Genomic DNA, 27442 nt, shown 5'->3' with positions numbered 1-27442 from the left:
GCTCTAAACAATGTCTCTATTACGCAATCAAATGCGATGTGTAAACCATGCGAGTGAGAAGGGCCTATTGCATTGATCATAAGAGTAAACAACAGGTCGTGTTCTGCAGCACATGAATTACATTACAGAAGGCCTGGTGCACCTTGCTAATCAGCCTTGAGCAAGCGCAGATCTGCAGATAACCCCTGAGAGCGTCAGCTGTGCGGGATTTAAACGTGAGAGCCGGAGAACGACCACGAGGCTTATGCAGAGACGACACATTGGGTAATGATATGAAGAGAGTTGTTTAATATGTAAAGAGGATTTTAACTGAACTGTTTGGGCTGAACAAAGACATGTGCAAATAATACTGATTTCTATGAGAGTGTCTTTTACAGCTACAGCAATTAATAATTTCTGAGCAGGTCATGCATGTGCGTCCGCCCCAGCTTTCACAACTCGCACATGCACACATAGTGATTGCCTTGTGTAACAGGGGAGGACTCTCTGCATCTGCAGTTGTAAAGCATGACATGTGCGACGACGAACAACCCTTTAGTCAGATACAACAGAAAATGTAGCTCAGTTGTAAACTCTTCACCCGTTTTGGGAAATTTAAAAATATATATGTATGTAATATAATATAATATATATGTTTATTGAATCAGTCTCCATTTGTTTGTCTGCCTCTCTTCCTCTTTGTGTAAGAAACAAGCACACTCCTCTCCTTACAGTCATACATTACCATGCCCTTGAACATTAAAAAAAAAAAAAAAAAAATGCGCAAGAAATGCATGTCAAAGGAGAAAAATGCTGCAATAGTGCGACGATATTCAACATGGTTGCATCATGTGGCTACAGCAGCATCCTGCACTCCATGAACAAGGACTGTGTGCTGGGAGCTTGCCACAGTCTGCATGGAGCCTGCAGGACACTGCCTCCTGTGGAGAGGGTCAGTATAACCAAAACAGGCCCAAATGTGAGTGGGTGGACAAAATAAAATGACTGTAATATAAGCCAATAGAATATGAAAGCTTTAATGTTCAGTTTTCATTGAAACTCTTCCATAAAAAAAGGTCTTTGTGAGGCTGTATTGTGGTATTTTTGTATTAAATTACACAATACTGAAAGATGGTCAAGTTATTATAGCCACAACCTGTAGGTGATATGAGTGTAAAAGCTGCAGGGAATATTGCAATGACTTTATGCTTATTTAACATGGCTCTAACGTGAACAACATTTTTGTAAGTGGGGGGGGGAAATGGTATTTTTGAAATACTAGCTCTATTATAAAGGGGCACTCTACAGCAATGTTGTATTGCATTGCAATTTGATTCCAAAGCCCTTTTGCACACCTCTTTTCTGTGGCAGGTGCGTTGGAAAAGGCAAGGGTTACCAGCAATGACTGTTAAAGAAGTACCGCAGAAAAAGATAAAACTCTTTGCAACAAAAGCTATCACAAAAACTAAAATATCCTAAATTTTAGTTCCCAATAAATTAAAGTCAAGTAACAAATTGCAACTCATCTTTTCATCAGACCCTTCTGTGTGGTAAATACCCACATCTTTCAAACTCCACAACCTTGTTTCTCAGGCTTTCTGTTAAAATGTGTTTCCAAAACGGGACCAAGCTAATCTTAATGATTTCAGTTGGGGTTATTTTCTCAAAAATAAAAAAGATCCTTTCAAAGCTACTGAAGACACACTCCCTATTATCAGCAAACAAGTACTGATTGGGAAAATCAGCAAAGATACCCTCTTTAATTTAATTCTAAATATCTAAAAAGTATAAAATTGATCATTTACAATATACACTTCATGTCTTCCCAAAATCAAACTGCATATTAAATAATTTTTATTTAACGTGTAAAAAGTTATCTCCTGCCGTAAAATCTCAATATTATGGCTTCTCTCAGATAAATGGTGCAGATACGGGCCTATTTGACGGTATTGTGGTACAAGGCGTCACAGCCAGAGATAAGAGATTACAGTTGGCCTCTGAGTTTGTTCTGTCTCTACGCAGGACATTCCAGGAGCTGTGCTGTGTGACGTCTAATAAATGGGATCACATTTCAAAAAGGCACAGCTCCAGCAGCCAACAGTTAAACCACAGACCGCTTTCTGTTGCAGATGACTGCCCGCAAAGCATTGAATAACTTCAGGATTGGCTTATTAGATAAAGACAAGTGTACACACGGGAGCAATTCATTCCTCAGGAACTGGGAGGAAACTGCACAGATACACCCCTTTTTCCTCTCTTGTGTTACATGCGATTACGCTGTTGTGTTAGGTTCTTGTTGGCTTTTTATCCAGCTTCATGCATTTACTCTAACATCCTTATATACTTTACTTGCTCCCTTGATACCCTTCTTCCCTTCCCTCCTCCTCTTCCTCCTGTACAGTGCCCAGCCTCTACTGGCGCCACAGCAGGGTTATCTGGGGTTCCACAGCAGAGGGGAATGCGCAGAAACAACAATCGTACATTTTCACAGATTAAAACCATGAATGAACCACACACACAAAGCACAAAATATTCTGGCCAGTAAACGCCTGGCAGAACTGACCAAGAACATCTTATTAAACACTTTTAGGATTCATTTTTTGCTCTCATGCTACCAATTATCCAAATGCATGCAAAGGCTGTTATATTTATCTCTCCTGGCAATCCTAAATCCACTGGTGACAGAGTTTGCCAGTGGTATGGCTGTATATCCTTAGAGAGCAGCAGAGAGTGCCCCAATGCAGTGTTGCTGTGTGCTGACAGTGAAGGAACAAAGGTGAAGCTGTGAGCACAAACTCTGCACAAATACAGGAAACCTGATATTCCAGCTCACGACATGGACTGTAATCTAGAGGGAGGGAGAGTGTGTGCTTGTGTGTGATATCAACAGCAGTGAACATTAAGTCCTGCAGGAATCACTCTCCACAGACGGGTACACTGTGTGTGTGTGTGTGTGTGTGTGTGTGTGTGTGTGTGTGTGTGTGTGTGTGTTTGTGCGTCCCACAATTAATCATCCCAGACTAGGCCAAATTGAGAAACAGTGTCAATGCAAAGTTCAACCGGCTTTTCTGTGCACTCACGCTTTCTCAGATCTGAGCATGAAATGCAACAAAGAAGAGTATTTAAATATATGTAAATTGCTTAAATACATCAAATTAATTGCATGAACTTACACAAAGATATTCCTCATCAATAAAAAGCAGCTCTTTCTTGGTTAATCATGCAAGGAAAGATAAATTCATTGAGTTTCACTGACAGATTGACACTGTCACTTTCATTGACTGTTAAACAAGAGCTGTGTTTGTGACCATGTACAGTTCAGTGCAGTGCCTCCGTGGGCTCGCCCTGACCCAGCATTGTTACATGAAACCCTGGGCACCATGCTCCAGTGCTCAGCTATGCCGTCACCTCCTCAAGGCATGTAGCAAACACAGCCCTTTGAGTAGCCAACGAGCGGCTGCCCTCCCAAGCCTCGCAAAGCAGCTTAGAGCTCCGGCCGCCTCCACAGTGGTCACACGTGTGAAATGTGAACCCTCCCTGACACACAAACGCAGGCGGGCAGGCACGCTCGCCACTGCTTGTGCATCGTCACAGTGGGAGGGGGGGGGGGGCTTGTTCAGCTTCATATGGACAGAAATGGAACCCGTAAGGTCATAGTCACTCCCACTCAGCTGTACTGAAGCACATTCCCCCTACGGCATAACACACTGCACACACACACACCTGCAAAAAAATGTGCAGTGCTAAGGGACAGAGAATACACACACAATGTACTGCTGCACACCACTACTCACATTCTCCCTAGGAAAGAAGGAGTGTTCCAACAAATCATAGCCATGTGTTGGGAGAAGCTGGCTCTGTGTTCCTTGTGCTGGAAAGAAAACACTTTCCTAATGACACATAGATTCCCACTTAGAGCCTTCCATCAGGCACTGAGAACAAATGAACCGAGAAATACTGATAGTCAAACTCAGCTTTAGTTTTGTTCGGTTTTTCCTTCACTGTTCTCCAAAACATGATGTAGCCTGCGTCAACTGCTACATCTAATTAGAATCAATAACAGGCTACAACAACAGTCAAACAAACAAGTTTCTCTGACAACAGAACAAACGCGTGTTTATCTTGTATTATCTCATAGTTTGTGTCGACTCCTACCATTGGTTGCTTGTGATTTTGTTGTTTTAAGAATTCAAGCTTTTTATAGTCTTTTCTTATCTTTAATTAAATGACTAAAATCTTAATGTAATATGTTCTGGACACTTACAGATCAGTATTGGGTCTTCTTTATGCATAAAGTAAGCTTTGCAATTCCTTTTGTAGCCTTGCTTTTTTCTTCAGCTCTTTTTGATTTGTGACTCAGCTAAAGGATAAATATATCTACCTTCATCCTGCTCCTTTCATTTCTGCTCATCTTGTTTCTCTTCCTCCTCCTCATTTTTCTCTGCTTAGGGAAGAATGAAGAACTAGCCAATAGCGACCAGTAGCAGAGGGATTCAAAAATATGTGAGGATCTGAAATATGTCCTGAGATGATATTCCCGTCTTCCCTGCTGATACAGATCTTAAGTTCACATCTCAAACATTTAATATTCTTTTTTGAGCTTTGTATCAAACTATTTTCAGACCAATCATCATCCACTGCAACCTCCACTTTTTTCCCACTTAGCAGTACACATAGGGAACCTTCATCTGTTCTGTGTGCCTCTCATACACTGAACATTGGCACGCACGTCAAACATGCCGTGAAGAACAGACGAATGCACAAGAATGCATATTGCTGACGTGTTCACTAATAACTGACATAAAGGACGATGAACAGTCTCATCTGCAGCACTGTGGCTATTTAAAGCATTTAAATGTGTTGTATCATTTATGTAGTCCATGCGTGTGATGTTCAGGCAGTCAGTAGCTGTAAATATAACAGACCAAGGGAAATACCAGTAAGCCTTTGTGGCGTGAGATAGGAAAATTTGTTCATGTGTACTCAAACCTTTGGCCAGACACTTCTTTTCTAAAATGTAAAAACTGTCAGAGAATTAGAGTTAGACCATCAGAATGTACATGATTATAGGAAAAGTATGTACATTACAGTAGGCTTCCTCTGTTGCGAGTTATGTTGCATGCTTTTGCCTCTTCACGGGTGGTCTGATTCTAAAGGATCTAGACTACAGATGGGACATTTCTAACTAATTGGGCTTCATCTTGGCATCAAAGTAAGCTGGCCAAGAGATAACTGATGAGTAAATAAGATGTTCCGACATGTGCCAAAAATTATTTAAAGAAGTACTTTTCCAGTGTGATTAGACCAACAAGCGTAACTACACCCAACCACTAGAGAAGTTCCTTATTAACATTATCTAACAGCCTAACAATCATTCCTCACTCTCTCTCACACACACACAGGCAAACTCATGACTGCTGGCCTTGTGAGGTGCGTGGTGTGGATTTGCATGTGTCGTTCACTCACATCGAACAGGCCACCAGATCAGTCCCACTGCTTGGTAAAGCACTGCAGACCTCAGATTGGCATTTCTGTGATGCAGACAGAAGAAGAAAAAAAATAATTGATTGCAGTAGGGTTAAATGAGGTACCAACACTTTACGATATGAGAACATTCCTCTGAAACATAAGACAGGCTGCATATAATTTGATTTCACTGTCTGTGAAAGAATATGCTTATTCTATGTACTGACCAAACACTATTACGCAGTTCTGAGTGACATTATCTGCCCCAACTATCTGCTTTCTGCTCTCACTGCTGTACATTGTGGGTTATTTCGGTGAACTGAAATAACCTAGTTTGGCCTTTAACAGCCCCGTTGTGATGTTCCCACATAACCTGACTGTGGACAAGAAAATGTAGTGCTGTGTTTTGAGTGGTCTTTATTGCCCCCTGCTGGACTACCTTACAATTTTACACATGAACAATGTGAATCCATTCTCACAGTTTTCACTCATTGAAACACAGAAAGACAGCCTTATGTGTCTATGAGCGTATTAATATGTTCATCTCTGCAGCTCCTCACCAGTCATGGGTGTAATCCACAGGTATGAAGTCTCCTTCCAACCAGCCACAGATCCTCCCTCTAAAACAGCTGGCTGGTGGAAGCAGGTGTGTTTAAAACGCAGGCCAGTAAACTTCCCCTAATAACACTGCACAGTTCAGTCAAAAGACAGCGCATTGCACATTCCCTTTCATCTCTCCAGTGCCTTTGAGACAGAGACAGGAGTGGGTTTTGAAGGGAGGGATGAGGGTTGTAGTCAGGAGGGGGAGACAGCCTGAATCTCTCAGTTTTGCCCCAGGGTTTGTTGCTGCTGCTGCTCTCTTTGTCTGAGGACTGATTAACAAAGAGCAAGACTAAAAAGAGTGAATATGAGTTGTGCTTGCTGACAAAAGCTTCCATTGTCTCAAACCTCTACAGCATTTCACATGTGTGAAATAGTCTGAAACCCAGATGAAGAAGACAAAGATGTGTCCAGATACACAAGCCCTGCATTTACCATTGTATCTTAATAGATGTTATGGATGTTGTAAAGCATAATGAACTTTTAATTAGTCATTATGCACACAAGCTCTTTTAAATGTTAATGTTAATGTTTAAGCTGATTGTGGCAGCCTTGTGGCGCCAATCCTTTGATATAAAATTTTTACTATTTGAGTTTATTTCATGCTTTTAAGTAAATGAATCTTATCTTATTAAATAAGTATGTGACATCAAATGAAAATAAAAAAGTAACCATACCTCAAACTTCTAACAATAGCAATAAGTGTATTTGGTGATGATACATCCATGTGTTTTTAGCTTCTAGCACTGCAAGTAAGTTAAAAAAAAAAAGCAACTGAGTGACAGAAGCTCAAAAGTAAAACTAAACAAACATAGCACAAAAGCAGCATGGCAACTAGGATAGTCTTGCAGGGATATGTGTACTAAGAGGCTGATGAGGGAATGAGATGCAGGTGAGCAACTGCAGGGCTGATGAGGAAAGTAGGAACAGGTGTGAAGATGGGCGGGGCAGACAGGTGATGGGAAAGTCTGAGGGCATCTGGTGGATGGGTGGACAACAGCAATGACGGGATCTGGTTAAAATAGGGAGTGTTTCTTGAGAGGAGGACAGAGAGACAGATTGTGACATTAAGATCAGTGTTTGAGTACATGCATTTAGTTACTAACTAGACTTACTAAACAGCTGGAGGAGCTTTCAGTCATCATTTTAGTTTTAAGTCATTACAATGGACCTTGTCCAAGCCACCGATTGTAATGTAGTAAATATATTTTACCACAAGATGGCATTATTATCAAAATAGCCTATTGTTTCACACAAGGAAAAAGCTGTGATATGTACTCATGCATCAGGCAGTATCAACCAGAAACCTCAAATCATAAATATAGCTCTGGTATGCGTCTCAACTGTCATGATGGTGAATAATGTGCAAATACTTTGTTTTAACAAACATTAAAACTGCATTTTATGATTTACTTTTCCTAGTTTATGCAGTTTTGCTGCAGCATGTGTCAGGGGGAGTCTGTCGCGGTCGTGGTCGGGGTCAGGATCGGGGTCAGGATCGGGGTCAGGGTCGGGATCGGGGTTCGGGTCGGGGTCGTTGTAGTCAGCAGGAGTCAAGAGGAAGGAGAGCTTCCTCCTGTTCTTACTCGACCCCTGAGGGTCAGCAGGTGTTGGAATTCCTGGGGAAGGAGATGAAATTTCATACTTGTTTCTCACTAGCCGTCTAGGATTACTGAACCCCAGCCAGATGAACTCTAATTTAGGAACTAAGAATCTTTTAAAAGATGCAGTTAAACATAATTGTTTCAGTTCACTGGTGTTTCCAGGCTTTTTGAAGTAAGGGAATTCAAAGTGGGGCACAGACTTAAAAGAAGTTGCACTAACCATGGAATTGTTGGATCTTCATATTTTTGTGCTGAAGCAATCTCCAGTAAAGTGTGCCAGATGTACTCTTTATGTAGCGATGGTTTATTAGTAAAGTGCTATTCTTAACCAAAGTACTCAACAAGAGCACAAAAGTTAAACTTATGATGTTGCTTCTATCTTACTGGAGTGTGTTGAGCAAAACACATAGGGACTCTAATGGTGCTGTTTTTGTACCTAAGCTTGCAAAAGTAAGCAGCATATATCATTCATTTTAATACATTATTTTTGATACAGTTATTTGAAACATTGATCCTTATGATATGATATGATTTAAACACACCCACAGGTAAACAATGTTCAGCAAGCACAATGCTTCACAACTATTTGGGAATTTCTCTCAGACACGCGTAAATATCTGAGAGAAATTCTATAATAATAATGTAACATGATGCATAATAAATCTATTCTATTAACTTTGTTTGCATGGTTGAACTGTTTATATGATGCGTGTCATTTCTTAAGTGCTGTTGAACTCTTGAACCATTGGTTGTTTGTCCAGTAATAATCTAGCTACACATGATTGACTTACAAATGTTTAGGGATTGTGTTGTTCCAATCTGCATATTTCCCAAAGATAAAGAAGGCATTTGGCCTATATTGTTTATAAATCCCCTGATAAAATACAACAATGCACACTTTGAACATCTGCACTGTAAATGAACTCTTGTTGATAGGAAGTATTTTACTTACTTACTTAGTATTTTATTGGTCATATGTTCCTATATTGCATTGTAATTTTATAAATATGTAACCTGAGAATCTGTGTTAATAAGTAACTCTCAAAACTCATCAATAAGCAATATTTAAGCTGCATTGATCATAATTCTCAAATTTTCAATATTTTCTATTTGTTCTTTGTCTTTGTCATACTCTAATAACGTTAATCACATTTGATCTTAATGACTGGTGTGTTGCTACTCAAAGATCAAGTAATTAGATCTGAGCTTTGATGATATGACAAACATCAAGGATTCTCCTGAAAATTCACGTAGGAGCCAAAACACACAATGATGACAAATGATGCAAGATCCAAAGTAAAACGGGAATGATGGATAAATGATTTTTTGAATTTATATGAGTTTTTGTTTTTCGATGAAAGCAGCAGACTCTATTACTATGTTACTCTATACTACTGTTGTTTTGGGGGATTTATGTCCTGCTACTCTAGACATTTCCACAGGTTATTTAACACGGTCTTGGTAATGAGGAAGAAAAAGGACTTTGCTCACAAAAGCTTCACACCGTGTGCAAGTCTTGTGATACTGCAGAAATGTCTCTGATTGTCACAGGGAACAGACACTGACTGACACCTGTAAGGTAAAAGTTATATTTAAAATGTACCTCATGTAGCCAAAATGTTTAATGTTTAAAAAGAGTAATTTTTTGCAACACTGTTAAATTGATGACTTACTTATTGCGGGCTATGCATTGTTGTGTGATGTTATAACCTGCTGTTCCTACTAGTCAGTGGAAATATGTTTGAGCTTTACAAGTAGATAAAATGCTCACTAGTGGTGTTAAATTGATGGTTAAACAAGAATGTAGTGCTGGGTGCAAAGAATTAACAGACTATGACATCCAGGATCAGCTGATCTTCTACAGAGAATAGTACTGCAATAATGGAGATGATATCATTGATTATCTGCCATTTATTTTAGGTCATGGAGTGGAAGAGTAACCTGAGACGCACCCAGTCACTGAGGAGCATCCCCTCGGTGCGTGAGAAGCCCACCTGGACACAGGCAGGGGTGCGGGACAACACAACATCTGTATCTCAGCTAGTTACCAGGTGAAGGAAACAATCTTTTTTTTACGCTCTCTACTGTACATCTGTGACAACTTAACACATACAGTAGTCCAACACTCTGTAACCTTCCGCATGCAATATATGTATGCTGGTAGATGATTAATGTGGCTTTTGTAACAGGTATCAAACAACAGTGGAAGTAAGCACAGCTATTCAAGAAACCTCGCTCAATAATGGTGAAGCAATGCCAAAGCAGGTGTTCAAAGAGGTAACTTCTGACACAAACATGAAGCATCTTCAGTGTGGGGGAAATAATACAGCTGCATGCAAACATGTTTTTTTTCCCATCTGTGGTATGACTGTCAGATAACACCATCTCTTCTGGAGAGTAAAGAGACTCATCTGGAATCTCGGATGAGGAGAAACGAGGCGAGGGACAAAACCAATTTGATCCGCAGTAAGTCTATGGGGAGCCTTCAAAGCAGCGCTGGGTCCATTGGGGCCCTGAAGGCTATGTTTGAGTCAAAGGCAGCCACACCAAACAAGATGAAGAGCAGTTTCAGAGCTGGAAGTCTCACGACACCTCACAAGGCAGCGGGCATTATGCCAGTGGTGAATGGAGAGGATGAAGAGGCGAAGAGCTCTGCAGTGCAACCGACAGTCCCAATCCCTGCTGATGGTCCAGTCAATGAGGCTAAAACTGGTGCAAAAGATCATGTGATTCGAAAGGTAAATACAATCATTCCTATTAGCTTAAAGGTCAGATTTCCGCCATTTCTAATGTGTAAGTTCAATCATGTTACTTCCAAAAATGGAATCGAGATATTGTCACTTAGACAGACATAAGGCTACTTAGTGGCAGTGACAGTTTATTATTTCTCTCTCTAGGTGGGGCATCAGACCCCAAAGGAGAGGAGAAAAACAATAGGGGGTATTGATTTTGAAACAATCGCCTCCTCTCAAGCTGGTGAGTACCAGACAGAAATCATCAAAGTGTGCTTCCAACCTACTGCCCAATGTAGCTGGGAAATAAATCTTCAAAGTATATTTCAACATTTCAAAAAGACATTTCTAAGGTCACTGAAACATCTCTCTATTGAGTAGTTATGAGTAGACATTAAATTAAACGTGTTTATCGTTTGGTGAAGGAAATTTGATTGGGAGACAGAGTCATCTATTTTAAAAACACAACAATAAGCAGATAATGAAAAAGGCCGGTCATAAACTACATATAGCTTTACTAAAAACATCTTTCTGGACTGTATTCTTATTGATGAGACCAAGGATACAGCCCAGATCAAGGTCGTAAGGAAACAGGCATCACACTCTGAAGCTACTCCAGACCTTGATTTGCTATGAAGCGAAGTCAAATATCAAAAACCTGTTCAGATGTTTAAAGACACTGTGCATGGAGTTAGTACACCCAAATACAACACAATAAAAAGTTCCATGAGAAACTTGAAAACGGTCTTTAATTTTTTTTTCAGAATTTCCAGGAAAGTGTAATTTGGCAATGATTACACAGAAAATAGAGAATGTGTTCAATTAGTATACTTCTAATGAATGAATTCAAATGCATAACCGTAGAGTCTTCTCGTCTGCAGGTCACCTGAACATGCAAAAATGTGAAACTTGTCTACCGGCATGCATTCACGTCAACATATGCTAAATAAAGTTTTTAAAAGATAAATAAATGATAAATGATTATTTACTTAAAAGGAACCGTTTTTTAGGCAAAGTCATGTTTTGCCTATTATATTTAATAAATAGTATCTCTTTGTTAAACATCCAACCAAATAATAAGGGAATTACTGATTTATAAATTAAAGTATTACCCAAACATCTGTTGCTATTGATTCACCACAAGAGCATAGATCAGCCCAATTTGGTGTCTAAATCCCCCATTTAAATAAAAAAAATAAAAAATAAACATTTTATATTAATATTATTATTTATATTAAGCTCACTTAATATACCTTCCCTGGAAAGCAATCTCAGAGTCCTCTGACTCGGGTCAAAGCTGTGGATGGAATGAATGAAAGGGAAGAGGTGATATGGAGATGAATATCAGCACAGTGAGTGTGCAAGAAGCCGTGATTGACTCAACCTGGTGTGGTCATGGTAGACCACTCCGGAACAGGACAGAAATAGCCAGCAAGCTACGAGTCCTGAATACATGCGGACGGGTGAAAGGGTCAGCTGTCACTGGGGCAGGAATGAGGCAGAGAGAGGGAGCGACGAAGAGGGGCAGAGGCTCCATTATCAGACACAAACACACAGGAAATCAGACCTAACATATTTACAAGGATTGAAAGAAAATAAGCAGGCCAGCTTGTCTGAAGGAACCGGGAGCTGTTTAATGTGTTGTGACCTTCATTTTCTGTGAGTACACAATCTTGTCCACATGATATATGGCTTGTACATGCTCTTGAAAACTTACGTTTAGTCCTTCAAACAGTTCAAACCCTTAATTAAGTTAAGTTTTGTTAAGCTTAATTAACAAAATATTTTGGGGTAGCTTTTTATACCAAACAATGACTGGTAGTCAATTAGAAGGTTGAGACTTTTTAACTTTCAGTGTTTGTGTCAGGGGAGTCATGTATCTGTCCCTCTCCACCACATTTATAACTCAAACACATGGCAGCTGTTGTATATCAGCTTAAAAAATGAGGTCACTAGTGACCCATTGTTAACCATTTATACACAGTTTGGGGACATGGATGCAAACAAGGACGTCAACTTTATGTTATGTATGTAAATGAGTCACCGTCTAAATCTCTTAGTCATATGATGTTGTGAAAGGCTCTTCCAAAATAGCGCTCTATATTGACACCAGCTGACTTTTAATAGCTTGCATGAACAAGCAAACAAAGTGAGACAAAATCACAACTTCTCTTTGCCTTTATCCCAAATCCCATGTGAGGAATTTGATGGTACATTTATTTCACAGCAAGCACTTGACACCAAACTTTGATCTCAGCCGGCTCTGATTGGCCCTCATTTGAAATAATACATATTATAACTTGGGTCATAAATACATTTAAAACGTATGTGTTTCGTTGTCTGATGTTTCCTCAGATGAAAAGAGGAGAACAATTGCAGATTTCAGAGACAGCTCCTTCATACAAACCAAGGAGAAACTGAGTGTCTCGGTCAAAGCAATGTCCGCTCTCTATCTGTCCAAGGTGGTTCCTCAGGGTTCAACACACAGCTCTTTAAAACCGGTAAACATCGCTCTTCTCATTCTGTGTTCTCTTCTTTTCAGTCTGGGATTTGTTTAGCCCTAGTCTATGCATTGAGCTTAAACTAAATGTTTTAGAACATGATGAAGAAAGTTAAATATAAACGCATTCTAGCAGTACATTAAAATTATAATCATTATATATAGCAATGATAATAATTAATAATAATTTAAATGCCACCATAGCTCATCATCATATATAAAGGTGGTTATGACAAAAATAATAATCTGAAATGTTTTTGTTTTATCTGTTGTGACCTTGAACTTCTATAAAGTGCAGTTGAGTATCCTTTACAGTGTCATATAACACATCATACAATGGAACAGTAAAATATATGATTGCCAGTCTGTCAGCCAACATTGCTTATGTCAGGCTAACATGACCTGAAATAATTATTGTTTCCGTCCAGGCACGAGGTCAATTATCTGAATCTGAGAAAAGAGTCAAACCAGCCAAGGTAGGGCAAATTTTCACCAGACATTTTGTACGACGGTCTGCATTGTCACAAAAACATCTTCCACACTGTCTAATACCATATACAGTAGCTCAAGAACAAAATGCCTACTTTTCCTGAGTTAAAAAAACAAAAACAAAAAAACATACACGTTTTCTTTTCTATTATTAATCCTTGTGGTTGCTTTGGAGCTCGGCTAACCCACTGACACCTGGCATGAAAGCAATCAACTGGAATGATTTGGAAGGTAAAATGTTGCTCTCAGTGCTGTAAGCATGGCTGCACGCTCTTCGGCATGATTATAACTGGAAAGGACCCAATGATAAGAACATTACTTTGTTCTTCCAAGATGGCGGAGGACTACCAAAAAGGGAAAGATGACCTCTCTCCACCTTCTTCAGCCACACATCAGCCACGACCAGAAGACATCTCTGGGGAACATTTCCCAAAGTCCATGCCTTCCCAACTTTTGAAAGAAAAGCTACACCAACAGCGGCAGAAATGTGAGCTGAGAAGGCTCCTGAAGCACACTCACCCAGAGCTGAAGATGTTAGATGAAGTTGTGGATGAAGAGTTTGCTGAGGTTTTGCGCTCTGAGACTGGGCTGACAGCTGGTGAAACTGGATACGAGGGAGAGGTCTTTTCAAGACGCTTGATATTTGAGAACTGTGCACTTAGTAACAAAGTATCTTGTTCCACCTCTAAGATGCACAAGGCGGAGGGAATGGTTAAAAGAGACGATGTCAGTAAAACATTAGCTGTGTTTAAGGAACATGAAGAGAGTCCTTGTAATGAAAGTGATAAAGGGATCGTGGAGGATGAGAAAACGCTTGGGTCTAGTCCAGAACCTAATAGAGAGTGTGAGGAGGAGATGATAAAAGTAGATGTTAAGGCTACTAAAAGGTTTTTTGAGAGTAAATCTATGAACACATCCAAACCTTATCCAGATAGGTTTGAGGCAAAAGTTTCTCTTTCTGGCGATGAGACAGAGGCCGTCCAAAAACAAAAACCGGAGTTAGAAATGTGTACCAAAGATAATCTGCATATCAAAAACAAAAGTAATGCATGTTCCACAAGTATTGGCATGACAGATCAGACCAATGAACAAAGCACATGTGTTCATACCATAGGTCAAAGCTCTGACTATGAGTTTTCTGGTAGGGAAGAAGTTTCTACAAGTGAAACAGTCTTTGAGGGTGAGCCTACAAGCCGTTCTGATCCAGAAGAATGTAGGAAAATAATCAAAACGAGTGCGTCTCTTTTCCAAAACAACCCATTTATTCCAACAAACATAGAAAGAGAGAGTTCCTTTCTGCAAACTTCCAAAAGCCCCGCAGAAAACTCTGGGGCAACTCAGGACTATCCAATAGCTAATGTCAAGAACAGAGCCCACTTGTTTGAATCAATGCCATTTGACAAAATTAGACATCAGGACAAGGACGAAATTGAGGCGATGGTGGAGAACATCAAGGAAACCCTGAATTCTCTTTATCATGTCAATGCCATACATTCAGATGGCTCAATCATTGAGGTGAACGAGACAATGATAGCCAAAAAGGCCAAATTCACACTATCGGAGAGTGGGCCTAAAATAAAATATGACGAGGTGGCTGAAGGTGGTGTACAAAATTTCCTACTCCAGTTGCTACCACGAGCAAACCTAAAGTCTCAAATCACTTACCTAAAGGAGGGTAGTAAAGGAAGCATGGCAGCCACAGTGGTGAATATACCCGTGCACCAGCATCACTTCACTACCAACCAAGAAACAGAGTTTAAAACTGCCAATGTGCTTCAGCTTCTTGAGGATATTCTCAATCAAGATAACTCTCTGCGGAAGGGAGTGATTATCCAGGAGGATGCGCACAGATGTGCTGAAGTAGTTGTTTACTCCCTCTACAACTATTTTGATGAGGTTGATGTGAAATGTTATTGTCTTCCACAAGGTGCAGAATATGATGAACCAGAGCTAGGAAGAGGTGATGTGAGTAAAGCAAACTATCAAGATCTAGGAAAAGGGGTTACTGAATCAACCATAAGCCTTCTAGAAAATCCAAAAGATCAAACTTACCAAGGATCCATGAGGCCTGAAATCACAGTTAAAGGGAACGTAAAACTGTTTAAGAGTTGTATTGAAAAGGGAGATTTAGAGTATTTGAAAACTCTTCAGGATGAACCAACAGTGCAAGAACAAGACCTCCCTCCTAACCAAAATGTGGCTGGACAAGGCCTTGGACTTCATTATCAACATAGAGGAGATCAATTTGAGGAGAGTAATTCAGAATGGGTCCCAGTGGATATAAAGAGACTTAAAAACATTTTCTCTGGAGAACAAAGACCCACCCAACTAAAGAAAAATGTATGTGAAAATTTTGCTCTACGCAATGCTATGCTTGCACCACAGGGATCATACATACAACTTGAGACACAGGACGATGAAAGGGTCCACCAGGCTGAATTAGTCGAGGTGGTAAATGACAACGACGAGATCTCTAACCTCCAAACTGCAATCCATAGTCTCCGACAGGCCACAATTGAGGCCAAATCTTTGCATCACTCATCACAAGAAAAACAGAAAATACTTGCCCAAGAACCTGTGTTCTCAGTTACCTCAGCTCATGTTAAACACTTAAGAACAGAGGCAGAAATACCTCAAGAAAATGAGGACCACAAAAGGGACGAGTGCACTGAGACAACATGGCATGAACTCCCATCAACCTCAAAACATAAATCAGACTGCAAACATGAGAATACAGAGACATGCTGTGAAGACAATAATTCTGAAGAAGTACAAACTATTGAGACATGCAGCAAAATGGATCAGAAAGGCCCAGAGGTGTTCCAGAAATACTTTCAAGCTCCTATGGTGTCTGTACATAGTGCAGAAACAACCAATGCACAGCCAGACGATGAGGAAGTTGTCTTTCAGGGTAAACTTCAAGCAGCTTTGGATTCCCTGGAGAGATCCAATATCAATGTCAGTAGAGGAGATTTCAGAGCAGCTATGATATACAGAAGCGTGTCCAAACCTCACAAAGAAAGATCACAAAATGTGGATGCGACGTCTGTGCATAAGCTGACTAAGGAGAAGTTTTGTCATGTGACTGAACCTAAATTCACTCAAGCACCACTGAGACATGAGGTCCCCAAAGAACAAGTGACTGCAGCAAATGCGGTGCGACCAAGCCAATGCGAAACTCTAAATAAACCAGCTACAAGCGCTGTCTCTGAGAAAAGCAGAAGGTCTGTTGGTCAAAAACCAGCCATCCCACCTAAACCTGAGCATTTAATTGTGAAACAAAGAGACAATCAATCAATCAACACAAAGAATATTGAGCCAACCCAAACTAATACTGTGAAACCCAAAGAAATAGTTCCTCAACTAATGGCAATGACGTCGATGTCATGCAAGGATGAACTTAAGCAAGGCCTGTTCAAAATTAACACTGGTGCAGACTCAGGGCCTGATTTAGTGGAACATCAAAAAAATAATCTTTTTGATGAAGCTACTCAGATGGATAACACAATTGAAGTAACGCATCAAGTCCCAGGTTCAGTCGTCATCTTAGAAAATCATAACTCAGATAAGAATATCATTAAGCAACAACAGGAAATTAAAGCCACAGCAGATGAGAAAAGCCCCCAGGATTTCCCAATCGAAGAGGATATGAATGAAACAGATGTAAGCCATGTAGATTTTCATGAAGCATCTAAGAAATTTGGAGGTAAAAAGGCATTTTCAACAAAAAATGCTCCTGTAAAGCCAAAAAGAGTAAAAATTACCCAGCCTGAACACATGTCTGAAGATAATTCCTCAATTTTCATACATGTGATTGAGGAAGCAGAACCAACTCTTACGGTTCCATCGTGCAATAAACTAAACTTCTGTAGACAAGCTGCTGACGGCAATGACAAGCACGAAAAAGAAATTAAAAAAGAAGGCAAAGTTGAGATGAGGGGAAAGAAAGGACGAACCGAGACAGATGACGAGCGCCGACAGCGTCTGTCAGTTCACATGGATGAGATCTTAAGAGGGAACATAACGGCAGCCATGGACATTTTTGACCATTTGCGAAAGCAGGAGGAACTTCAGAGTATTCTTAGTCGAGTTGAGGAAGTTGAACAGGATACGAGCGAGGTTGATGTAAGGTCTCTGAGGGGAGTCTTTGAGAACGACCCTGACTGGATTGTCAGCTCGGACAGAAAGAAACAAAAAAAGACAAAAGTAGAAAACAAAGAAGAGAGGTTGCCATTAACAAGAGACAACCGTGAAGGCAAGTCCCCAATGGCACATGTTTTTGGAGATCTTGAGCGAGCCAGTGAAGAAATCATGAATCTGAAAGAACAGACTTTAGCCAGACTTATGGACATAGAGGAAGCCATAAAGAAAGCTCTTTATTCGGTCTCTACCTTGAAGTCTGACTCAGACATTGCTGGTTTATCATGCCTGTTCAAAGAGTCATTAGGGACAGAGCAAGGATCCCCATCCTTTGGTAGTATTAGCAAAATTAGCATTGGGTCAAGCAGAACAAAATCACTGCAGACATTGGAAAACCCTACAATACAGGGCGATTTAGCTCTGCCAGTTAGCCAAGCTACAATGATTGAAGTAGCCCCCGCAAAACAACAAGCAAGTCCTCCATCTTCACCTGCCTTCATCTCCATCCAGTCAGCTGCTAAAAAAACGGATGAAAAATATTTGTCTCCAACAAAGACCATAATCTGCCAGACATGTCAGCACAACCCAAAGACAGAGGACAAATTCCGGACAACTAAAACGCTGACATGCAACAGTCCTGCTCAAAACAGAAAAAGGGATCCCAGAAAAGCAGGTCAAAAACAATCCTCTTACGACCCAAAACTAGAGCTCAGTGTACTCGAGGTGCAGACTGACTCTGAGGGGAACAGTATTATGGGCACTAAAACAGTCACAGAGAATTATGAGAGGACTGATGACCTTGGGAACCGGTTTTACTCATCCACAACTTCCACTGTTGTCACTGCTCAACCAGATACTACAACATCCACAAGTCCGGCAGTGGTCAGTCCGGCTATCTATCAGGCCACCGAGTACCCAGAAGTTCTGCTTCCGCTCAATCAGAAATCTTAAATCATTCACAGACTGGTCCAGTTTGTTACCTATTAGCTAAGTGTTTTTATATATTGAATATGAATTTGTTACGGGGAGAAAGTGGAACTACAATTCCAGGAGGGCAACCCCAGAAACATGTGGCAAGGTCTAACAACTTTGAGGATCGTCACAAACCTCAAGGACCTGGGATTAAACACCTCACTGTGCATGTGGATCCTCAGCTTCCTGACATGCACACCCTATGTGGTAAGGGTGGGCAGACACACCTCTTCCACCCTAAATATTGACACTGGAGCACCCCAGGGCTGTGTTTTGAGTCCCCTGCTGTACTCCCTCTACACGCACGACTGTGTGGCCACTTTTGACTCCAACACCCTCGTCAAGTTTGGGACTTCATGTTTGCCAAAAAACATGAATTTTATTGGTCATTGTTGCTTATATTTGTATTAATAAGTTATTGCTAATTACTTGTTAAAGATTTTCTTGGTAATGTTTGAGGATTTATTTGTTACATTTCTTCTTTTAAACATTTTGATTTGTATTTAAAATTAAACATGCCTTATTGGTTTTAATTTATGTTGTTGTGTTTGTTGCTGCTTAACATTAGTCTATTTTGTTTTAACCAAGCTCAGTTTCATTTCTCTCATCAGTTTCAACCAGCTTGTCAGGAGATCTGTTCAGCCTGTCTGAAGCCGGTTTATCCAATGGAAAAAATTACTGCTGACAAATACATTTTTCACAAAACTTGCTTTTGTTGTAAACAGTGCAAGACAAAATTAAGGTGAGATACTGACTTATTTTACAGAAAAATTGAAAACATTGAGCAATGATTTTCAATGTAACTCCGCTATTGATTTTCTATCCTTGTAGGACATGACAGATCTCCATGCTCATTTTCTATCACACAAGAAAAATAACATTTTTTAATAAAAAATAGACAGTCACATTAATATAGACAACTATAACTATTAATAAACGTTGGTTCACATCATACGAATTAAGCAAGAACAATGTATTTTCCTAAAACCATCTTTGTTTGGATTGAGGAAAACAGTTGCAGATTGGGAAACAGGTTAAATCTTTTTTTAGCCGCCATCAGGTCAAACGTGTAGGAAATGTATAAGTAGCATCCTACAGACAGCAGCTGGCACACTTCTCAGCACTTCTCGCAGTGCTTAGGGATAGCAAATTGTCCTGTTTTTTTCTCTCTTGTGAAAGTCATGTTAGATAATATTTCAGATAACATTAAAAAGTAAATCACACCTGTCTTATCTTATCCAAGTATGTTTTATGGAAAGAGCATATTTCAGTCACACATCCAAACACTTTTCTGAGAATGCTCTTAGAAGCAGTACTCTGGAAGCACCTTGAAGAACTATTTACAAAATGCTTCAATACTTATTAAATACTTATTAAAAAATTTTTTTAACAAATTGTGCTTATTTGTAGCATGCACAATTATGCACCTTTGTATGGGGAATTCTACTGCATATTTCACTACCAACAACTGTTCAGAAGAAAAGGGAATTACGATGAGGGCTTCGGACATGCTCAACACAAGAACCGATGGCTTCTAAGAAATACTTCTGACGTGGTCTCCAATGAGTCTGAGGCATGAATATTCAGTAAGAGTGTGAGTACCCGCACCCAATGCTTATCTCTACAATTTATTCCTCATTCATGATCAATAATTGTTGTGGCTTTCCTCCACTGAAACTGTGTTCCGTTTGTGTCCTCAGCTGATTTGATGGTGAAAACATGGAAAATCTTCACTGTACATGTCTTTGGCACCATGAGACGGCCAACTGCTGTCCAAATCCTATGCAGTGTGTTCATATACGGATTGGTAATGAATAATAGTGCAATGACACACTGTAACACACACCCTAATTGCAACAACGGCTTAATCATACAGTCTGTTTTCATCAAATTACCTTTTGCTTGTTTTGTTCACAATAACTGCACTTCCTTTGTGCATTCCTTTATTGTTGACACTTAGTACATTGAATGAAATGTTTATACATTGGGACAACAGAGAATAATCAAAAAAAACATTTTGCAAATAGTCTGGGTATCATTGTAGTAGTTGAGCAGAAAAATCCCACCATGGCAGATTTCTGTTTACACAAAATAAATATAGTTCAAAAATGATCAAATGCAAAGGCCAAATGCATTAGGATGGTTATATATGTACAGATGATAATAAAGAGGCTCTTACACTTACTACAGTTCTGCTCACATCAGAGATGCCATGTTCTTGTCAGTATGCCGTTGATATTGTGGTCTGCAAAATGTCTAACTGATACTTAAGACCTGATTACAACATTATAATGATGAGTGAATTTCACAGTAATTTACAAAGAATGGCTAGCACCATCATGACATTTGATTGACCATTTATGTTTTTGTTTTTTTTAAGTTTCCTTTATCTGTATTTTTGTAATAATATTTAATTTTTTTAATTATCTTGTGCGTCCACATCACAAGCTTCATTTTGGGGAGGGCTTTTATTATCAGGATGCCAGAATCATGAATGAATACAAATAGTTATTTAAAAATTATTATTATTTTTAAAACTGTGACTGACTAAATAATGGGGGATAAGAATTTCAATTAATATGCCTTTAGACATGAACAATTGTGGGTGTGAATGTATGTATTACAATAATCCAATTATAAAATACAATGTAATAAAAACTAATGTCAACTTATTGTTTTGGGGGTTTTAATGTGGACTTAGTTCCCTGTAGGCCCCTTTTCTGGTTTTCTGAAATGAAAAGCAGGATTAATGTATAGAATTACAGAATTTAAATAATACAAAACCTTAAAATCACTAAACGCTTTGCATTCTAGAGTGTCACCCTATCCACAACTTCTTACTAAAACTATGGAGTGCCTTTTTTTCTTTGTATTGATGAAGTCATATTTCATATTTGTTCATTATGATTTGAATATCTAATGCTACTGAGATAATACTGTTCACAAATTTCACACGTGATTTTTGTTGTGCCAATGTGTAGGCTATGCCACTAAGATTATATTCACTATAATTTATCCAGCCATTTGTTCTATATATTGTGGGTTAAACATATTATTCACCTGACTTCAGTGTGGTCCTGAAGTTCAACATTAAGGGTCTCAGGCAGTAGCAAACAGAAACCCCCAGCAGCAACGGGGATGATGCCGTATATCAGCATGGGGATGGTGTAATGGTACACGTCCAGGAGCCTGATCAGCGGAGCGAGGATGCCCGCCACACGAGCGCACATGGAGTTTAGACCTACACCATTTTGCCTATAGATAATGGACTGATCAGCAATCTCAAAGCATGGAAAGATAACAATTGTAACAATAGCATTCTAATATAATCCATCAGATCTTGTAAGCTGAAAGAGTCCAGAATAGTAGGACATAGAGAGGGGCTATAGAGTTAAGTCAGAGGATGAAAACTGGACGTGCTATCCATTACCTTATCAACAAAGAAAGTAAGGTATTTATTTCATATGTGGAGAAACGTGGTAATGTAGAGAACTGCAGTGAAACAATGTTTATAATAGCATCAAACAAAACCCTAGTTTTTTTTTTTAAAGAAATGATTAAGTTGGCAAAGTAAGCTGTCAGGGCTTCCCTTATTAAAATAATTACAAAGATTTTTGAGATACAGGCAATGCATTTCTAGCCAAGTGGCTTTCTATAAACATTCTGCCCTGTGACACTTCTGTCTCAGGCTGCATCTGTCATGAGAAGTGTTGCAGATTGTTACAGATAGTCCTAACCTTTAAAGGTGCCATTCTGTCCAGCAACATGAAGCAATGCTAACTGAAAGACTGCAATATAGGCTCTATAATTTTGACATTGGTGTGGCACATCCACATTCAATCCTTCCGTGATTGGCACCACCCCTCCCCTCCACAAAGTTGCTAATAGCCAAGGAGGACACAGAGGATTATAAAAACATGATGGACTCTTCAGAAGAGGTAATTATCTTTACTCAAGTTTCTGCGTGGGAAAGTCACCGGAAGACACAATCTTCTGAACAGAGCCATACTGAGAAATTCAGAGAGAGTTGTGTGAAGCTGATAGTCTTAATCAGCTTTGCAGCAACTCATTTGGCAATGGCTTTAATGTAACAGATCATTAATATAAAAAATGTAATAAAGCTTTGAAAACACAGAATACGGCTGATAAGTTTTCAGAGCACCTTTCCTGAGTAAGTCTATCACCACAATACTAACAACAAACTAAACAGAGAACACAACAAAACTGGATATTCCAAAAAGGTTATCAGTGTTATCTAGATTTTTTGTGTGATCATCATAAAGAGCAGTAGAATGAGTGATATTACCTTAAAATGGTTGGGTATAATTCTGCAGTGTAGATGTAGGCTATGCTGAAAGAGGCAGTAGCAGCAAATTTCCCCACTAGAGCTATGGTAGTTACCAGTGCAGAAAGATCTGGTGGGTAAATAATAAGTTCAGAAAACATACTCTGTACCTCTCGGATAAACATAAAAAAATTGCCACCTTTATAACAAATGTTTTCACATAATAAAAACATGTCCAAGGTTTTGAAAATACCATTTGGGATAGCAAGGACCACGAGGCAAGCAGCACCCCCAAAGAACAGGAAGCCTGCTTGAACTATTCTTCTTCCAAAGTGTTGAATAAGAGCCAAAGCGCTCAGGTTTGCAGGAATTTCGACAATTCCAAAGATGAACTGTGTGAGGTAGATATTCAGGCCAAAACTGCCGACATTGAGGCTCAGTCCATAATACAGAAGACTTGTTGCAAACCTAGTAGCAGTTGAAGAGTTGCAACAATTATTACGAATGGGAACTATTAACAATGTACCTATGAAAAAAATCACTTAATAACAGTATTAATGTATCTGTGTAATAATTCACTAAGTGAGAAAGACAGTGGCACGAACAATTATCTTAAAAAAAGTGGACACACCAGTTATAGCCCATTATGAGAGTACGTTTTCTCAAATACGAGATCCGAAAGACGTCCAACATGTTTCTTTTTTCTGGTGTGCTCTCCATCTCTAGCTAAACAAGTTAAAAAAAAAACTTTTGTAATCATGTTACAGAGAGGTTCATTTATTGTTTTGGTATTTGTGTCAAAAGTGTGTTTGATGCAGCTCACCTTGTCTAGCAGATCTTCTGAGACCTTCTTCCCATTGACCCTTGCAGCCCTGCGGAGCTCCTTTTGTGCCTCCTCCTTCCTGCCTTGCGTCATCAGCCAGCGGGCTGATTCGGGGAGAAACCTATTGGACATAAGTTTGAAATAACAAACTTTGATTTAGATGTTAAAACTGTAACTTCTCTGACAATGTGTTTGACGAAGAAGCCTGTTTAAGGCTTATATAAAGGTATTGTGGTCTGAGAGGCTGCTGACCAGTACAGGATACCCAGGACAAGGAGAAGAGGGCTGCAGAGCACCAGCTGTAGGATCCTCCAGTTTTGGATTAAATAGGCAATGCCAGACAACATCATCAGACCAACAGAGAAGAATGATATGATAACCACTGTACAAAGAGCAGCCTTGGAGCGGCCAGTCCACTCCACCCCTTTAAGACAGATGAGAATTGCACATATTGAGTTATTTTATTTCAGTGTTAACAACAAGGTTTAGTTTGTAACCATGGACATTTGTTTATTTAAGTAGCATTGAAGGCACTGGCAGAGAGATAGTGAAGGGTAGTCAATTTCAAGCCTTTTAGAATTACTTCACATGCTGATGAGCTGATGAGGAATGATTATTTGACGCCTGTTTGAAATGATGGACCTAAGCTGATGTTAGGCTACCTTTCTTCCCGACGACCACCTTGTGGGTGTGTGTGTGTGTGTTTGTTGGGACCTCGGGTGCGGACCACGGCGTCCCGCTCACACAAGAACTGGTAGGTTTCGGTTTGTTTAATTTGTGGTGAGAATGTGATCCGACCAAACTGGCAGGTATACCCTGTAAGTTTGAGCTAAACGCCGCTTGTAGTCAGGTGTGCTTTGCAAACTGTAGCAGCTTGCAATGTTTCTGTCACAGAATTATAGGCCTACTGGAGTCAAGCTTGCCACTACTCGCATCTCCGTGGTCAAACCAGCCATCGCTCAAGTTGGAGACATATGCCTGCAGAGCAAAGCAAAGTCCTGGTGAGCAGAGTAGACGTAGTAAAATCGCTCAGAAAACAGTGTCTGGATCTTATTTTAATGAATACATGGGCTAGGTCTCAGGTTGTTGAATTGCACCCCCGGCTCCTTTACTTGCCTCCATTCCTCGCATCTTAGTCTCGCCCACAAAGAAAGCACAGGAGAGACGCGAGGAAATCATGGAAGGAGAGAGGAAACGAGGACACGTGTTTAAGAGGGATTAGATATCTTTTCCTCTGAAATGTCACATGAATTTGTCAGCTGTATGGGCGGAGTAAGCAACCCTTTCAGCAGCTTCCGGGAAAGCTGCTCTCTTGTATACCTCCACGAGGATCCCTCCTCAATGCTCGCTCCTCGGGGCCGAAATGAGAGCTTTAAGATGGCCTTTAGGTATTAGGGACAGAACAATTTCCGGTTCAGCCGAGGAGCGAGAAGCTATCAAATAAGGCGAGTGAGATCCATCCACAAAGATGCGAGATCCAGATTCCTGTATTTCCTTTCTTGCTACCGTTGCCCCAGACACATGTGGCCAATGGGGGGGGAGTAAACATTCTTGCTTGATTTGTAGTGATGCATTTAGGTTTGTTTGGATCATTTTCCGTGGGAAACCAGAACCAAGGGGGAAACTCACCAAGTTTACAAACTCATCAACTGATTTGGACCAGGGCTACAGGTGGAAAAAATGTGTACTTACCCACCACAGATGTGTTCATTATTATGGCACCTCCTGAAGTCCCACAGACAAATTTTAAGACCATGTAAACATAGATGTTTGGTGAGAAAGCAGAACCCACTCCAAACAGTAGTAGGAGAAAGAGGGAGAGTAGGACTGCAAAGCGTCGGCCAAACCTACAAACAGAGGAGAAAGAGCTTTTGTTTTGTCTTAAAGGACACAAAGTGAGTCATTCACTGGATACCATAGAATCCAGTAGAATATCTTAGAAAAGGGTACAATTTATGGTAGAAGTCCCCTTAAAGGTCCCATGGCATGAGCCATGTTTTTTAATATTAACATGAGTTTCCCCAGCCTGCCTATGGTCCCCAGTGGCTAGAAACGGCGTTAGGTGTAAACCGAGCCCTGGGTATCCTGCTCTGCCTTTGAGAAAATGAAAGCTCAGATGAGCAGATCTTGAATCTTGCCGCTTATGAGGTCATGAGGGGCGAGGTTCTCTCCCCTCTGTGTGCTTTGCCCACCCAGAGAATTTGGCCCACTTATGAGAGAGAGACATCGTGGCTTTCATACGAGCCAAGTGGCAGTTGGTCAAGCGTCCCTCCCTCTCTCTGTCTTTCTCTCTCTCTCTCTTCCTCAAAAGATACAGACTCAGAAATGGCACATACTCAATAAAACTCATTATGGGACTGGCTCTAGTGGCTGTAATTCTGCACCAAGGCTGAATTTTGGGAAAGAGACTTCAGCTATGGTGTTAGTAGACCACTATTGCATACATAAAAGCATCCAAAAAGCACCATGTCATGGGACCTTTAAAGGTTGGTTACGCAGAAGTGTCTTTGCATCTAGCTGTAGTGTTGTCATGAATGGCTTGTCTTTGTTGGAATGAATATTGGTTAATCCCTCTGTATGTTTCTCCTTGCCCATATATCTTTTTTTGACAATTCCTGCAACCACTTCCTTTCTTTTTCTTGCTTTTTATTTAGACTCTGAGGAGACCATACTTTTAAATGGTGATACCCCACAAGTCTTGTACTTAACACATAAAGTGAGTATCATGATAACGTCACAGTGAAACTGAAATCTCCTTAAATCTTACAAAAATGCAAACTACCGTGTACATTTACAGGAGGTGGGTGTGCATGTGTTATTGGCCCTTACCTGTCAGAAATTGCCCCAAATGTCAACACTCCAACCAGAAAACCTGCCATGTAGATGGACTGTGATGCCTCAATCAAACCCCTCCTGTCACAAACCAGATCAAACTGAAAAGAGAAAAAGATTATAAAAGCAGAAGAAAGGAAAGGAATACATTGAGGAAATAGATCAGGACCACTTTATGGGATTACAGTCTCAAAACACAGAACTAAAGGACTGTGTGTGCAACAATTTGGCCCTAAAGGGCCTTGAGTCTAGTGGGTACCCATAGGTTTTTGTTTTGATTACCTCTGACACAATGCTGGAAGCACCTATGGGTGTCCAATGGTCCCATCCATCTGTGCATCCAGTTGTTGTGTTAATCCCATACGCTTCGATGGTTTCCAAATCCAAATCCACAGGTGTGAACATATTACAGCTTTCAAATCTTCCATCCTTGTTTAGCGGCAGGGTGAGATTTCTTTGCCTCTCATCTGTCAAGTTGGGCCCACGCTCCAAGATCCAATCAGTGTTACAGTGATGTGGAAAGCTGATTCCTGTAAACACCTGACCAATAATGTCAAAAGCAGCAAATATGCTGGGAATGCATAATCCAACCAATAACTGTTTCTGAAATAAACCAAACTCCCCAATCTCCTTTAGGACCTGCCTGAAGTTGCTCATATTGCTATGTGGCTACATATGCACAGGTTTGTTCAAAGGGCAGTTTGGGAGAAAACATCAATAACATTCACCTCGGTAGTTAATGTTTGACCAAACATAATTATTTATGAACTAGCACTTTATCTTTTAAACAGGTACAGTTGACTATGGCTATGAACCTCATGTTTGTGTAGCTTTTACAACTATGTTTTTATATGTATGGGGCTTTGCTCTGTGTCTTCTTCATGGATCATTTGTTGGTGAGGCTACAGACTTCTTTTATCATGTTAGACATTACACTCATAAAATGTATCAAAATAAAAATACAAAACAATGGAATGAGAAAATCTGTTTATTGAAATACAAGTAAATTGTCAATACAAA

General features: G+C 40.0%; 2 protein-coding genes across 5 annotated transcripts; one reads left to right on the top strand and one right to left on the bottom strand.

The window, feature by feature from the left end:
• Window positions 1-153: 153 nt before the first annotated feature.
• On the top strand, window positions 154-20849 carry LOC117937584 (xin actin-binding repeat-containing protein 1). 3 transcript variants are annotated; one of them, XM_034861642.1, is made up of 10 exons: window positions 164-264; window positions 9570-9700; window positions 9839-9926; window positions 10025-10387; window positions 10547-10625; window positions 12737-12882; window positions 13310-13357; window positions 19094-19224; window positions 19893-20076; window positions 20183-20849. In XM_034861642.1, exons 2-9 carry the CDS (start codon window positions 9573-9575, stop codon window positions 20059-20061), a joined length of 1152 nt encoding a protein of 383 aa, XP_034717533.1. In that variant the 5' UTR covers window positions 164-264; window positions 9570-9572; the 3' UTR covers window positions 20062-20076; window positions 20183-20849. The 3 variants fall into 3 exon arrangements, with proteins under 3 accessions (XP_034717531.1, XP_034717533.1, XP_034717532.1); XM_034861640.1 differs by lacking the exons at window positions 19094-19224; window positions 19893-20076; window positions 20183-20849 and adding an exon at window positions 13704-18825 and having other exon boundaries at window positions 154-264; XM_034861641.1 differs by lacking the exons at window positions 164-264; window positions 9570-9700; window positions 9839-9926; ... (3 more) ...; window positions 19893-20076; window positions 20183-20849 and adding exons at window positions 11625-12040; window positions 13704-18825.
• Window positions 19871-27101, bottom strand: LOC117937601 (solute carrier family 22 member 13-like). 2 transcript variants are annotated; one of them, XM_034861672.1, is made up of 11 exons: window positions 26705-27079; window positions 26420-26523; window positions 25283-25437; window positions 23843-24014; window positions 23591-23711; window positions 23399-23493; window positions 23021-23235; window positions 22789-22897; window positions 21543-21737; window positions 21152-21210; window positions 19871-19881 (listed from the first exon to the last, which is right to left on the bottom strand). In XM_034861672.1, the coding sequence occupies exons 1-10, from the start codon at window positions 27077-27079 to the stop codon at window positions 21180-21182; spliced, it is 1572 nt and encodes a 523-aa protein (XP_034717563.1). In that variant the 3' UTR covers window positions 19871-19881; window positions 21152-21179. The 2 variants fall into 2 exon arrangements, with proteins under 2 accessions (XP_034717563.1, XP_034717562.1); XM_034861671.1 differs by lacking the exon at window positions 19871-19881 and having other exon boundaries at window positions 21067-21210; window positions 26705-27101.
• Between the last annotated feature and the right edge of the window lie 341 nt (window positions 27102-27442).

Source organism: Etheostoma cragini, chromosome 22, assembly GCF_013103735.1.
Source record: "Etheostoma cragini isolate CJK2018 chromosome 22, CSU_Ecrag_1.0, whole genome shotgun sequence".
In the NCBI taxonomy this organism is placed as follows: domain Eukaryota; kingdom Metazoa; phylum Chordata; class Actinopteri; order Perciformes; family Percidae; genus Etheostoma; species Etheostoma cragini.
This window is presented reverse-complemented; position numbering and strand designations above follow the sequence as displayed.

Bases quoted from the DNA above. Each gene is read 5' to 3' on its own strand.
- LOC117937601 (XM_034861671.1), bottom strand. From the start codon at position 27,079: ATGAGCAACTTCAGGCAGGTCCTAAAGGAGATTGGGGAGTTTGGTTTA. The intron at 23,712-23,842 runs GTCAGCAGCCTC...TATGTCCAATAG, and splicing joins GTCCTGGGTATCCTGTACTG to GTTTCTCCCCGAATCAGCCC. The intron at 22,898-23,020 runs GTATTTTCAAAA...TTTACCCACCAG, and splicing joins GGTCCTTGCTATCCCAAATG to ATCTTTCTGCACTGGTAACT.
- LOC117937584 (XM_034861640.1), top strand. From the start codon at position 9,573: ATGGAGTGGAAGAGTAACCTGAGACGCACCCAGTCACTGAGGAGCATC. The intron at 10,388-10,546 runs GTAAATACAATC...TTCTCTCTCTAG, and splicing joins AAGATCATGTGATTCGAAAG to GTGGGGCATCAGACCCCAAA. The intron at 13,358-13,703 runs GTAGGGCAAATT...TGTTCTTCCAAG, and splicing joins AAAGAGTCAAACCAGCCAAG to ATGGCGGAGGACTACCAAAA.